The sequence below is a fragment of the Xiphophorus couchianus genome, chromosome 6, assembly GCF_001444195.1.
Source record: "Xiphophorus couchianus chromosome 6, X_couchianus-1.0, whole genome shotgun sequence".
Lineage (NCBI taxonomy): Eukaryota > Metazoa > Chordata > Actinopteri > Cyprinodontiformes > Poeciliidae > Xiphophorus > Xiphophorus couchianus.
Genome location: NC_040233.1, coordinates 5,079,327 through 5,094,180, shown reverse-complemented (window position 1 = coordinate 5,094,180; position 14,854 = coordinate 5,079,327). Strand labels below are relative to the sequence as shown.

General features: G+C 38.2%; 1 protein-coding gene across 5 annotated transcripts in view; it reads right to left on the bottom strand.

Annotated features, from left to right (window-relative positions):
* Positions 1 to 3,622: 3,622 nt before the first annotated feature.
* LOC114145893 (SH3-containing GRB2-like protein 3-interacting protein 1) overlaps positions 3,623 to 14,854 on the bottom strand; it is a 52,011-nt gene continuing 40,779 nt past the window's right edge. For 4 of the 5 annotated variants that reach the window (XM_028019553.1, XM_028019552.1, XM_028019556.1 and 1 more), the window contains 7 exons: positions 13,465 to 13,576; positions 13,207 to 13,362; positions 12,012 to 12,144; positions 11,697 to 11,899; positions 9,504 to 9,568; positions 8,191 to 8,355; positions 3,623 to 8,085 (listed from right to left, as the gene is read on the bottom strand). In XM_028019553.1, the coding sequence (XP_027875354.1) occupies positions 8,063 to 8,085; positions 8,191 to 8,355; positions 9,504 to 9,568; positions 11,697 to 11,899; positions 12,012 to 12,144; positions 13,207 to 13,362; positions 13,465 to 13,576 (857 nt within the window). In that variant the 3' untranslated portion in view covers positions 3,623 to 8,062. The remainder of the gene's footprint in view (positions 8,086 to 8,190; positions 8,356 to 9,503; positions 9,569 to 11,696; positions 11,900 to 12,011; positions 12,145 to 13,206; positions 13,363 to 13,464; positions 13,577 to 14,854) is intronic. The other variant, XM_028019555.1, reaches the window with a different exon arrangement.

Sequence of the window (14,854 nt, the reverse complement as noted above, 5' to 3'; positions counted from 1 at the left end):
TGGAAATGACCTTTAGCTGGCTGATCAATGGGTATACGTAACAGTTAAATTAGTTTTGGGGTTTTTTTTACATCTGGACACATCTGCTTAAAACTCCTGAAGTAACACAAAGACGTCCTTCCTCAGTTTTCTCTTCTTTATTACCAAGTAAAACAGATGTTACATTATATAGACTTTTTCATATATTTACCTTTAAAAGCTTTGGGTGTGAAATTTACATGAGATGTTTGCATATTCTGACTCTATCACATTAAAAACATGACAGCCAAAAGGCAGAGAAAAGTTGAGGAAGAGGATCACATGATAACCATTGTTTGGATTCATCAATAAGGCAAAAGAAAAATTATATAAATACAGTTGTATGGAGTGAAAATAGTGTCAAAAAGATTTGTGTGTGCGTAAAATGATTTGTGCGTGCGTAACAGGATTTGTGCGTGCGTAAAAAGATTTGTGCGTGCGTAACAGGATTTGTGCGTGCGTAAAAAGATTTGTGCGTGCGTAACAGGATTTGTGCGTGCGTAAAAAGATTTGTGCGTGTGTAACAGGATTTGTAAACCTTAAAAATAAAATACATGTTGAAAAAGTACACACAAATCACCTGGTACGCACACACAAAACTGCAGTAACACACAAATCCGGTTACAAGTGCACAACTATTTTTGAGACTCATTTCACGCCTCGGTGGAAGCTCCAAGATTTGTGTGTAGATGGTGCGTTTACATGCTAGTAAAAGCTGGGACATCTGAGTTTTCTTCGGAACTGTTTCTTTTTTCCACAGTTCAATACATATTTCTCTCTTTACTTGTCTCGTGGCTTAGACATATTTTTGTGAGAGAAAAATACATATGTCATTACACCCACGTCTACTTTTTAATACTATAAGATTGTTTATATATGAATCCGCATTTGGGACCTATTCAACTGTAATTACTTGGGTAAAAAATTCAACCACTAGGTGGCGGAAGTTTATTCCGCTCTGACTGGGAAAAGCCTTCATTCAAACTGAGAGAAGAAACAAGAGGATGGCGGGTCAGCCGAGTGATCATGTTCGTGGTTTACCGTCCGAAGTTAGTGGATGTTAAAATTTGCACGTTTTCCTGACCGTTGTAATGCGTATTTTTTAGATTATTTCAGATTACGTTTTACGTTTCAAGTAGTTCGACCCAAAGTTCTCGCCCTTCTATAGCAATAGCTCATGTCTACGTTAGCTAAGCTACTATTAGCCCTCGATTAGCATCGGTCCAGTTTAAAACAGAATCTTCCTGGCCCATTACAGCCATGTCTACGTTTATCACCATGCTCAGCTATTTTTATGATGCCGACAATAATGTAGGCTTAGGTGACGTCTTTTATTATAATTTATTATAATTATATTTTATTAATTATCTGGCAGATAATTAATAAAATATTCCATATTTAATTTGTATATGTCCTTTTTCAACTATGCAATTTATAAAGTGAAAAATTGAACACTGACTGAAATGTGGAAAACACATACATTATTAGCACTTTTTGGGGACAATAGAAATATAATTTCACTAGATGGCTACAATTACAATTTAGTTAGTGTGAAGCACAACTTAACATATTATCTGCCCAAAAATGTAAGTCATCACATGGAAGTAATGAGAAATGTGGTTTGCTCATAATGAAGTAACAGAAATATTAATATTTTAAAGATTCAGCCGAGTTACTATACTTATATTCAGCTGCTTACAAAGGCTTCAGTGTTGGATGAGGTTATATTTTCAAAATTTGAAATATTGATGATCTGCATGAATCTAATATAAAAAACGGTGCAGATGTATATGTATGGCATAGAATACATTTGTACATTTGTTAAGAGATGTTCTACGTATTTATTTCTGGTACGAAAGCAATGACCATCATATTCCAGGAAGAAATGTAGAGAAGAGTAAATCTTAAGTGATTACAGTAAGATATAAAATATACAGGTGATAGACGAAACATAAGTCTGTAGCAGAACTAAAAAAAAATTTAAATCAAAAACTACAATTAGTGAGGAGAACTGGGATGAATCCTTCAAATAATAAAAGACGTCACCTAAGCCTACATTATTGTCGGCATCATAAAAATAGCTGAGCATGGTGATAAACGTAGACATGGCTGTAATGGGCCAGGAAGATACTGTTTTAAACTGGACCGATGCTAATCGAGGGCTAATAGTAGCTTAGCTAACGTAGACATGAGCTATTGCTATAGAAGGGCGAGAACTTTGGGTCGAACTACTTGAAACGTAAAACGTAATCTGAAATAATCTAACAAATACGCATTACAACGGTCAGGAAAACGTGCAAATTTTAACATCCACTAACTTCGGACGGTAAACCACGAACATGATCACTCGGCTGACCCGCCATCCTCTTGTTTCTTCTCTCAGTTTGAATGAAGGCTTTTCCCAGTCAGAGCGGAATAAACTTCCGCCACCTAGTGGTTGAATTGTTTACCCAAGTAATTACAGTTGAATAGGTCCCAAATGCGGATTCATATATAAACAATCTTATAGTATTAAAAAGTAGACGTGGGTGTAATGACATATGTATTTTTCTCTCACAAAAATATGTCTAAGCCACGAGACAAGTAAAGAGAGAAATATGTATTGAACTGTGGAAAAAAGAAACAGTTCCGAAGAAAACTCAGATGTCCCAGCTTTTACTAGCATGTAAACGCACCATCTACACACAAATCTTGGAGCTTCCACCGAGGCGTGAAATGAGTCTCAAAAATAGTTGTGCACTCGTAACCGGATTTGTGTGTTACTGCAGTTTTGTGTGTGCGTACCAGGTGATTTGTGTGTACTTTTTCAACATGTATTTTATTTTTAAGGTTTACAAATCCTGTTACGCACGCACAAATCCTGTTACGCACGCACAAATCTTTTTACGCACGCACAAATCGTTTTACACACGCACAAATCCTGTTACGCACGCACAAATCTTTTTACGCACGCACAAATCCTGTTACGCACGCACAAATCATTTTACGCACACACAAATCTTTTTGACACTATTTTCACTCCATACAGTTATGCAAGTCCCTGTAACAGTATCCACACCCTCTTAAACCCTTTCACAGTTTGTCATAGTAAAGCTACAAAACTCAATGTATTTTATAGGGATTACTTTGTGAACCACTAGACCGAAGTAGTGAAGAATGGATTTGCATTCAGTCTCCTTTACACCTCGAACGAAAACCTAAGTGGTATCAGAAGACTCTTTTTTTTATTAGACAGTTGAGCTATGAGTAATTTAATGTCGGTATAAGTCAGAGAACAAACATTAAGAGAATGAAACACAGGAGACTGGTCAGGGAGAAGGATTTGGAGAAGTTTAAAGGATGGGCAGGTCATATAGATGGAAGTTATTGATTAATGAGTTGATCTAAAGTTGATCAAATGTATGGGTTTATTCACGATTAATTGATAAGCGGCCATTTTCTTAAAAATCTGCGTCTTCTTATGTACCAGAGGTTCCTCGTCTTTCCATTTTATCAAGGGCTATTGAGGTAAAACTCAATGAGCTTCTTGAATGTTTATATTTCAACACATATTGTAAAGTGCTTTTTTTCACGCCACACCAGACTTCGTTTACAGCTTTTTTTCTTTTTTTTTTACCGTTCAGGGAGTATGGCTCCACGTAAGGATGACCAGCGGCGCCCTCTGCTGGATGGCGGCCAAACCGCAACAGTAACAGAAGGTCTCTAAGCGGACATTACTAATCTATTGGAACTCATTTTAATCTAATAAACTATTAATTCTCAATAAATAAGTCAATTAATGGTTTGCATCCGTGGAGGTCATAAAACAACCTACCTCGGAGTTCCTATGTAAGGTGATGTCAAGTGATGTAAAATAAGATTTTAATGCAGGGAGGCTGGAGACAAACACATGCCACACTTTTGAAATTTTTAACTGTCAATTTTTGAAAAATTGTTTTCTCCATTATGTTTCAGTAACTTTACACATACACATTTAGTTTTGGTTTCTTGCAAAAAATACACTGAGGTTTGTTGTGACGTCACAAAACAGGAAAATATGGGTGTGATTACTTTTACAAGGCACTGTAAAAAACTAAAAGAAAAATAAAGAATCAGATGGCTACGACTGCTTATTAGGGTCATTGCAGATAGAAAAAAAAGGAGTACATTTTCACCAAAAAGTATCTGAAATTTTCTATACTACAAAGAAAACGTGGAAATTTCTGAGCTTGAAAAGTAAAACTGTTGGAAAAAACTCCGAATTTTTTTAGATTAATCTCAGAAATCTTCTAGAAAAAATCTTGAAAATGTCTGAGTTTTAAAAAAATCTAAAATGTTCAAGGAATTAAAACATTTAATGGGTTTACTCTTGCAAAATGTTGCCTTTTAGAGCTCAGAATTTTTCTTTTATTCTTCTAGATTTCTGATATTAATCTCAAAATTTCTGAGGTTTTTAGCAGAAATTTACTCCCCTTTTTTGTCCATCTACAAAGGCCCCGATGCGTCGTCGCAAATATATAACCCAGACCAAGTTGAGTAAACAAAGTGAATGTGATGTGCAAAACACATTGCGCAACAAGATGCAGTGAAACTGGATTCTGTGCACCAACCGAAAACAAACAGCATTAAAATCGCATGGAAAACACCTCTAGGTATATCAATGACATGCCAGATTTATTGACAGTGAGTGTTCGAAGGAGCATGGACAGCGAAACGTTGAGTGGAGACTTAAGAGAAAGCTAGAAGTCTCGTCCCAAAGCACACCTACACAGAAAACACACACACACATCATGACCAGGATGAAGATGGACAAACTGGTATTGCTTCCATGGGAACGGTGGGGTGACAAAAACACTTTCATGTGGCACCATTAAGAAACATCCACAAGTAGCTTTTTTTTTTGTTCTACATTATTATTTCTGAACACAAACCTGCATGAAAAACACCAGATGAAGAGCGTGTCGTGAACTAAATGTATTCCGAGTGCTGACATCAACAAACTGAGGGATAACCACAGACATGTCCATATGTCCAGACAAATGTCCGAAACGGCTTTTTTATATATATATATATATTTATATATATGTACACTTTTTACACATAGGCTTCAAAATATTGCTATTAGAAAATGATAAATCGTGTATTTATGATGGTGAAAAAAGGAAGGAAATAATAAAACAGAGACTTAATTAGTGCCGTCCCCATTAGAAAGACGTTCTACTGTTGACCGACGACAGCCAGAACATCCCTAAAAATTCCCTACTCACGACCTCGAGGTCTTGGCCAACAAAAAGTGACCGTATGTTTTTTTAGCAGCATCAAAGGCAACTTCCTACAGTCATCAACTCTGAGACGTCTTCAGCAACTTCTCCTCCTCATCCACATATGGCACTCACATACGCTCACGTATCCCACGGCAAACATGTTGAGCTTTGAACCGTTTACTCCGACTGGTCCAGGGGAAGCCGCAGCCTCCATGATCGAACGAAATCCCCCGTAAAACCGCCAAACACTCCCACCATAATTTGTTGCATGTATTAGTACGGCGCTACTTTATTTACAGTGCTAGCAACACTTATTGACACCCTCTGGAAAGATGTGTGGAGGAAGATCCCTTAAAGTAAATACAACTTTTATTGCAAAGTTTAGAAAAACTCACATTTTAATACATTTTCTTTTGATAAAACTAACCATTTAGCTAACTGTTAAAACATTAACAAATATCTGTGTCTGTATTTAATGAGTTCTACTAAAAATGAAATAAACCAGTGATGGGCACACTTCCGTTTACGCGCTAACATTTGCTTCCTTCGCATTTTTGCTAACTGTGAAAACTTGTTTGACGTGTTAAACAAGTTAAGTCTTCGTTCGTTAACTGAACTAAGAATTCAGCTGTTCAGTTAACGACTGAATTTTTCATGTAGGTAGACATTTATATTTATGCTCTTATTTTGAAGTCCTTTCATGTCCTTTTTCTATTATTTAAAGAAACTTTACTGAACAAGTGGCAAGTCTACAAAAAACCAAACGAATGAGGAAAAACAGAAAAATATATAACGTGTCATTAACACATGGTGGGTGTGAACATGGCTGAAATTAGCGTTTAGCATTAGCTTCCACAAATTACCGTTAGCTTTAGTGGACCTAATGTTTATGATTAATGATTCAGGATTAGGGTGGCCACTGCTAGCTTTTTAGCTAGTGCTACTAACTTTTTGGCTAGCGGTGCGCTAACTGTGTTATAAAGGAAAACTACTGTAAATACTGTCCTATTTGCAAAAAAAAAGGAAGTTGTAGATTAGGGGAACTAAGTACAATATTGATTTATTTTTAGACTTTTTACACATCTTTACCAGGGATGCCAACAGAGGTCCGTAATCCACAAATGTAGCTAGCGCTCTAAGTCTGTGCCAGTCCTGAACACAAAAGATTTTATTTTATGTAATTTTGTAGAAAAGCGATTCATTCTCATGCTATTGCGCATTTAAAATCAAATTCCTAGTTATTCCTCTAAATCAAAACACCAGGAGATTAAAAATCTGACGCTTTCAGGACGTTCGACGCAGTGAAGAAAAAAAAAAAAAAAGCAATTTTACCAAATTCAAGAATTATGAAAAGAAAACTCCCCAAACATTCTTACTAATTGGTGTTTTGATCGATATAAACTTTTTAATAAATTTTTGTCACATTCCATCAGACTTCATTGTAATGTTTTGAGATTTCATATGATAGATCAACACAAAGCACAGCATGCTCGTCACTACGGGAAAACTTGGCAGGCCTTATGTAACATAACTTTGGTGAAAAATGACAAAGAAGCAGCTAATGTTTTTAAATGTAACTGTGCTAACAAATGCAGCAGTTGTTTTTTGTGGCGTAATTACATTGAATTCCCAAAACAGAATAGTATGATTTAGTATGACAGTATGATTTACATTTATATGTATTATTCTTGTATTGATGTTTTCTTTGCACCAATTTCCACAGAGGAAAATGTATCTATGTTCTTTTTTTCTTTAGTTTTGAAACAAAAAGATGAGTCTTCAAAAAAACATTTAAAAAGCTATCAAATTACCAATAGCAGATATTCATGAAAAAAATATACGTCGTCTTTTCCAAAGGTCTTGTAACATTGGCGGCTCTAAGCCAGTTTTATTTTGCTGTTCTTTGGATGGTAAAGGTTGCAGAACCCTGTTTTAAAATGTTCAATTGAATCTGGGTGGTTTGATTATTTTACAAGGAGGAACCAACAAAAATGTCTGACTTTACATGTGCAGAGCTGGTAGATGGTTGCAGACCCAATTGCAGCAAAAAACAGATTTTCTGGAGTCTTGACTTGCCGAGGTGGATTTTATTTAATATTTTTATTCGCTAAGCAATTGAAAACCATCCAATTCGCAGTCAGGCTCTACTTCGTGTTGGTCTGCTACGTCAAAGCCCAATGAAATCCGTTGAAGTTTGGGTTTTAGCGACGTAGACCAGGAAAAATAGCAAAAGGAATATTTTTGCAAGGCACGGCAAATTTCATATCCTCATCAGCCGCCTCTGAATGCTAATTAGCGTAGTTTTCATTTCGAAGCGGCTTGAAAACAGAGGGAACGGTTCTGATTGGATGAAAATACGGACTCTCACTCTGACTGTCTGATGGGAGGTGGCAGTGTCAACCAGATCTAGTTTTTCACCTTTCAGATTGCTCTAGACTTTATACAATCAACTCCCATTACCTCTCGCAGTGCATCTACAGGAATGACCAACTAAAGAATAAATAACTAAATAATAAGGCTGGATCACTGAATGAATTACAATTATTATGAAATTTTTTTGTTCTTTTTTTTTACACCAAAACAACAAAGACTCAACGGCTCCTCGTCTTTAACTCCGTTCCAGGTGCACAAAGGATGATTTGTGTTAGGTTGCATAAACTGTGTTCTTGTAGCAGACCTCCACCGTTCACGCCGACGGTTCGCTGAGGAGAATCGGTCAAGAGCACTAAACGTGGGATGGATCCGTAGTCTTCACAGTCAAAGAGCCACATTTCCTCGGTGCTCTTCATCGACAGCTTTCGCTAATTATCTGCCAAATACTTTCCTGTTAAAAAAAATAAAAATGACACAACAAACACATCAGGAGGATCAGGGATTGGGAGGATCTTGATGCAAAAGGTTGGAAAATGAAAACAAACTCTGGTCCGACCTGCAGCGAATCTCTTCTTGACCAGAGACAGCCGGTAGCCAGTCCCGACGAGCTGGATGTCGCAGCCGGACAGCGTGCTTCCCTCGCTGGTGAACTGGACGGCCAGCTGGGACGGCTTACAGGGACCCTCCTCCATCTGGAACCGGCCCAATAGAGCCCCTACTCCTACACAATACGCACATGTCTGACTTTGCGTAATAGAGCAATGCAGTCATTGGACAAAATATGCAATGTTGTTTATTCCTTTAAGGTTTCTGGGTTTGGATTTTAATTGTTTTCCGGAGGCTTCCTCACTTTTCTATGGCGCTGTCTTTGTGCCACCAATATGGGTGAGCGGTGAATCTGGTGTGAGCGCATGTATCAATGTGAGCAAACAATAATTTGTGGTATTGGTCGTTTATAACTCGCACTCGATTGGTAGATTTGCGTTTTGCTCCGACGTTTCTGCTCCTCGTGTACGGAACACCAATGAGGCCAAAACGGCGTGAAATTTCATATGCAAAACCAACTCCAAAGCGCATGTAACTGAACCACAGCAGCAGGAAATGACAGATTGTTCTCATCCAATCGCATGTACTGCTCGGATGAAAAAGAACCAATCACAGCCAATAACCCAAACTACACCAGGAAGTGACAGAAATGACAAAACAAAGGTGTAAGATTTAGGAAAATGATGTGGAAAAATTACAATAAGGTCACACCTGTTAGTTGTATTGCTATATGTTTATTCTAAGTTCCAGTATATTCCCACCAAGTTAAAGCTGTTTGGGTTACATGCGCAAGGTTGGACGTTGTTTTTCCCAGCTGCATGGGAACCAATCTGTTTCCCATGCTTAGGATCCCTTATCCCTTTGTATAAAACTCATGTGTTGTCTCTGCCTGACAGAGCTTTTCATCCACACCTGCTTCATTACTGATTGTCCTACAAGCTCTCTGTATTGTGCACAATATATGAATAAACCTGATTGAGTGATTTCACCTGAACAGTGCTTGGAAATAGTATTTTTTCCACGACAGAAAACAACACAAGAAAACATAACAGACTTGAATTTTGTAGTCTGATAATATGCAGTAAAAAAAATGCTTACTTTGTGTATTTCAGGTAACATTTCTACATTTCTTGAGCTACTGTACGATGTGATCCTCCACTCAACTCACCGAAGAACGACATGAATTTGAATTTTGTGAGAAATGCTACAGAAAAGGTTCAGGTGCCCTCAGTTTTTTTTCCTTTTTTCCAATTTGCTGTAGGTTTAGGGAAAGAAAATGATTTTCAACCAAAAACCAAATTAACAAAAAACAACAACACTTGCCTCCATTTTCAGATCTTTGAGACAGGCTTTGGATTTTCCACTGAATCGTTTGCTGCTCTGGATTCCTGAATGAGAGAGAGAACAAAAAAAAATATCATGTTATGTTTAATAGACTTGCGGATTAACCTGCATATTTTCCTCTTTATACACTGGACAATAAAAAGGAGTGTTAGGGGGCAAAGATGGCAGAAGCCCATTACTCATAGTATGGCTGAACAATATGGTACAAAAATTAAATCTGCAATTTTTTCATACCAGAAAATATTTTCAAAAAGTACCGTTTATTTCAATCATCTCTTCTGTGAATTGTATGATTATTAGGGCCAGGCTACCAGAATTTTTGTTCAATTAAAAAATACAGTCATAATACGGAGCCCTCTAGGGGACATGGGGAATTTTTTTTCTTTTGCGTTCCCTCGCAAAACTTTTGCGTTCCCTCGCAAAACTTTTGCGTTCCCTCGCAATACTCTACTGGTCAGTTATGCGGCATAATTGAACACTGCAAGCCTTTCTTACGGTGGCCGCCGTACTTTATGCTTTAATATAAGGTTATGTGAGGTTTTTCCATGAATGTTAGTATCTTTTTGTGAAATATCTGAAGTTTTATATCTTTCTTTAGGATAGAAAGGCGCCACAAACCTACGATATAAACAGAAACCTTCCATAAGTAGGAAAGAAATAAAAACACATTATAATTTGGACTATTTCTGAGTTATTATCGCCGGTAATAAATCATCTGACAGTTTTGATTGTGTCTCTGTTGTGTTCTAGTCTGAATGGTTTAAAGAGCTGCTTTCAGTGCCGCTCCATCTCAGCCTTAACAGACATAAACATGCAGGAAAAAAAAAATCGATTTTCAATCAGTGTTTTGCACCAAACAGTTAATAATAATAAACAAGTTTTCACTGAGGCTCTGTAGGAGCCATATAAATGAAATAAGTAATTATTGATATGACAGGAGCAGCGGCTTTGACACTTAGGTGTGTCGATGTGGGCGTGACGTCACCAGGTATGAATGGGAAGGATACTGGCTTTGTGTGTATGAGGAAGCGGTGAGCGGGGCGGTCAGTCCTTGCAAAGTTTGGAGCCTGATCATCAAAATGGAATAAATCGATAATTGTGACAGAACAAAGAAAAGGTTTGGAGCTGATTGATACACGGACAGATGAGATTCCCCGAGTTAACCCAGAGTTAATCCCTTTACCATCATTAGTTTGTTGTGTTTTTAATAATGAAAACTTGTTAATAATAAAAACTGTTTGGTGCAAAACACTGATTGAAAATCGATTTTTTTTTACTGCATGTTTATGTCTGTTAAGGCTGAGATGGAGCGGCACTGAAAGCAGCTCTTTAAACCATTCAGACTACGAACACAACAGAGACACAATCAAAACTGTCAGATGATTTATTACCGGCGATAATAACTCAGAAATAGTCCAAATTATAATGTGTTTTTATTTCTTTCCTACTTACGGAAGGTTTCTGTTTATATTGTAGGTTTGTGGCGCCTTTCTATCCTAAAGAAAGATATAAAATTTCAGATATTTCACAAAAAGATACTAACATTCATGGAAAAACCTCACATGACCTTATATTAAAGCAGAAAGTACGGCGGCCACCGTAAGAAAGGCTTGCAGTGTTCAATTATGCCGCATAACTGACCAGTAGAGTATTGCAAGGGAACGCAAAAGTTTTGCGAGGGAACGCAAAAGAAAAAAAATTCCCCATGTCCCCTAGAGGGCTCCGTATCATAACAATAGTAGGATATGGATGAAATTTTAACAGAAAGAAAAGCAAAAATTACAGGAAAGAAAAAGGTAATTTAATGAAAGAAATCTTGGATAATTCCTTTTTTTGCTGGAGCTTCCATAAAATTACCACTTTGTCCTCCTTTACGTATCAACTGCATTCTTATAACTTTACAACTTTAACCTCACAATTAAAAACAGGAAAACATCTTAGCCTGAGCTGACCAGAATTCAAAGTCGAAACAGGATAGAAGATGGCCGCCGTCACTTTGAATTATGGAAACCAAAGGAGTTTATTAGTGAAAAAAAAAATCAACATTTTCCAAAAAAAATCTAAATCTTCAAAAACCAAAGATTAAATTAATCAATAAAATTGACTTATCGCCTGAGCCTAATTCGTAGACTGGGTGTGGTTTAGGGGTTCTGAGGTGCGGGTGACCTTTACCATGTGGCGGGGGGGATCATGGTGTGCAGCCGGGCTATGCCTCCGTTCACCGGAACCACAAAGTGGATGTTGTGCAGCGGCACCGGGGCGGCCATGGCCTCCGCGTTGTATTTGTAATCTATTCGAAGGTCGGTGTTGACGGAATCCCCCCGCCAGCTCACGGCCATGTTCAGAGGAGTGGACTGGATCCCCTCTGCTGACACCTGGCGGGAAAACGCCCAGAGGAATATGTGGACTACAGTTCATGTCTTCAATAAGAGGAATAATGTTAGAGAGATTTTTTTTTAAAAAAAAAAGAAAAGAGGCATTTTCTACTTGGTATTTGATCATATCCACGTTGTAGTATGTCGCCTGAGGCTTCTGTTCTGCCACTTTCTTCAGATGGGTGATCAGGTTTGGCATGTTTACCCAGAACTCCTTGATGTCTACACCGTCTGGCGCGGTGTCGCTGCAGAGCGACAAGAACAATGTTCCGCTCAGGCATAAAAGGATAATTCATGTGCACAATTCCTTCCTGTCCAGGTCCGAGATGGTCGGCTGCGGCGCTCTGCGACATTTTTAACGCTTAACCACAAGTTTCAATGTGTTTCACTGGGACTTTATGTGATAAACCAACGCAAAGTAGTGCTTAATTAGCTGCATTTCCATTACAAATGTGTGCAAAACTTCAATCAACATTGCACTAATTTCGAAAAAAACAACAACAACACAATTTCGCAATTGCAGTGTCTCCATTAAACAAGAGACGCGCTTAAAACCACGTGTGAATACGTTTGTTCACGCGATAAGTCATTAAAAAAACCCAGCTGCGCCATAAGCCTGTCGTCTTCCTCGTGGTTTCTGCCGGTGGCAACTTCCGGCTGTCGATCGCGTGACTTGTGTGATGTGAAAAGAGTGTTTTGCGAAACAAACCAATTTAGATACGAACAGAAATCCATCTCCTTCTCCCCGACTTATCCTGGCACAAAAATGTTTTATCGAGAAACAAGACTTTTTTTCAAAATGGTTTTGTTTTGTGTCAAAATACACAATGAAACAGTCAGTGGAAATGCAGCTACTGTGAATGCATCACTTCGTTTTACAAACAAAAATCTGAAAAGTGTGGCGTGCGTATATAATTTGTCCGGTTGAAACAAAGAGTTTAAGGTCTGCCTCTACTAGTTTCTATTGAATGACATTATTGTCCATTCTTTGTTTTTCAGTTCAGTTCTCAGGTTGTGCAACAGATTCTCTTAATTTTAGATCCGGACTTTGACTCTGTCCGTCTTCAGCTCTTACTCTGGTTCTGGTTCTGCTCTGCCTCTCCAGAACCAGAACCAAACACGGACAAACAGCATTTCAGCTCCTGTGCACCACCGATCTGGAACAAATATCCCAGGAGTAAACAATAACAATCAAACTACAAGGTTCACAACTACCTTTGCACAGAAATGAAGCCCCAAATCGTAGCATTAACTGGATTTCATGGCCCAGAAAAAAAAAAAGGCAACTTCACTGTGTTGAAGCTCACCAGCAGAGCAGCTGTGGATTGGGCAGGACTTGCTCCAGGCGGCTGTAGCTGCTGATGACGAAGCTGAGGACAGGTTGAGTCGGGTGGCAAGCGAAGTGCCGGGTTATACCTGCAGGGAAGGAGAGGACCATCTCCCCGGTGATCTTCACCGCACATCTGCAGCAGGCAGAGAAGGCAACACTTCCAAGATACGCAAACCGAACTGTGAAATATCTGTCATACTGAGGGAACTGTTGTTTTTTTGTTTGTTTTGTTTACTTGCTGGGGTCAGCGCCTTTGAAATAAGCATTGATGGTTTCGGTGAAAGCAGCAGCGACCGGCAGGGTGTCCTGGGGCCCCATGGTGAGCGGGCTGGGCCCTCTAGAGCAGCCTGTTCAGGACATAAAACCAAAAGACGGCCGTAAGAAATCTTCTAGTGCGGTGTTTGCTGCAACAAATCTATAAAAGGGAGCAACAAAAGATAACAGGTGAAGATTAAACCAAACTATCCACAGTGTTGCTCAGAAGTTTACATACACTCATCATGATTCATTTGGGATTTTAATATTACATGGAAAAAACATTTTTTAATGGTATTTAACAAACCGTATAGGCTTAACTTTATCCATTCAACACTAATATTCAGCGTTAGCTGGGACGCTGATCACTAACCTTTAAAAAGCCTGACCTGCCTATTCCAATTTTGGCTGACACAATTTACCTTTTTTCTCTGAAAAGTCACAAAGTATAGCAATGAAGTCACTAAGTTGGCAACAGGGTGACTATTGTTAATCTGCAGATGTGACCTGGCAGGGAAAACAGACAGTTCTAGATTTTGAAACTCTCCGAAATTGCTTTATGTTTCACCGGGGCTGAAACAATTGATCAGATTAATTAATTGTTGAAATAATCGTCAACTAATTTAGTAATCGATTAATCGTTGACTGGATTATACGGACTCAAAAAAAAGGCCATTTGCTGAAAGAACACAGTCAAAGCAGTAATTAAGCCAGAACTACATAAAAATTATGTACATTTTGCCTTTAAGATACAAAAAAAAGCCTTCTTTATGTGCAATTCTGTTCTACCCAAAACTCCTGGAGTGGCATACCTCTAGCCGCACTTGGTTTGAATTCTGTTGAAAAAAAAGCACTTTTTTTATTCAAGTATTAATCAATTAATCCAAAAAATAATCAACAGTCCTACGCTGTATTAATGCCCAGACAAGCTAGAAAGGGCTGAGCTTTTCACATGTCAATGCATCCTCTGAGCGTTCACTGAAGGAAGGATGTGTTGTTGCTTCGTAGGTAATAAAAGGTTTATTTTCGTCCTTTAATGTATCTCTAAAATTGCACAAAGAAGGCTTAAACAATAAATCTTCAGAATGTCCGTTTTTTTAATCCGATTAATCGTCAGAATGAATCGATAACTAAAATAATTGTTACTAGAAGTAAAAGTCGGTACCCTAAAGAAAAAAAAGAAGAGCAGTTGAAACAAATTATTAAAAGCCACAAATTAGTTTGAAATCCATGATGAGCGTTGGTGAACTTGGGACCAGCACTGCACATCCATACGACTCAAGGATCTGGGTGAGTAGGAGATGGGATGGGCAGCAAGAACATGAAGAAGAGCTTTCTTCATGTTCATGTGCTGCTGCTGCTGCTGCTGC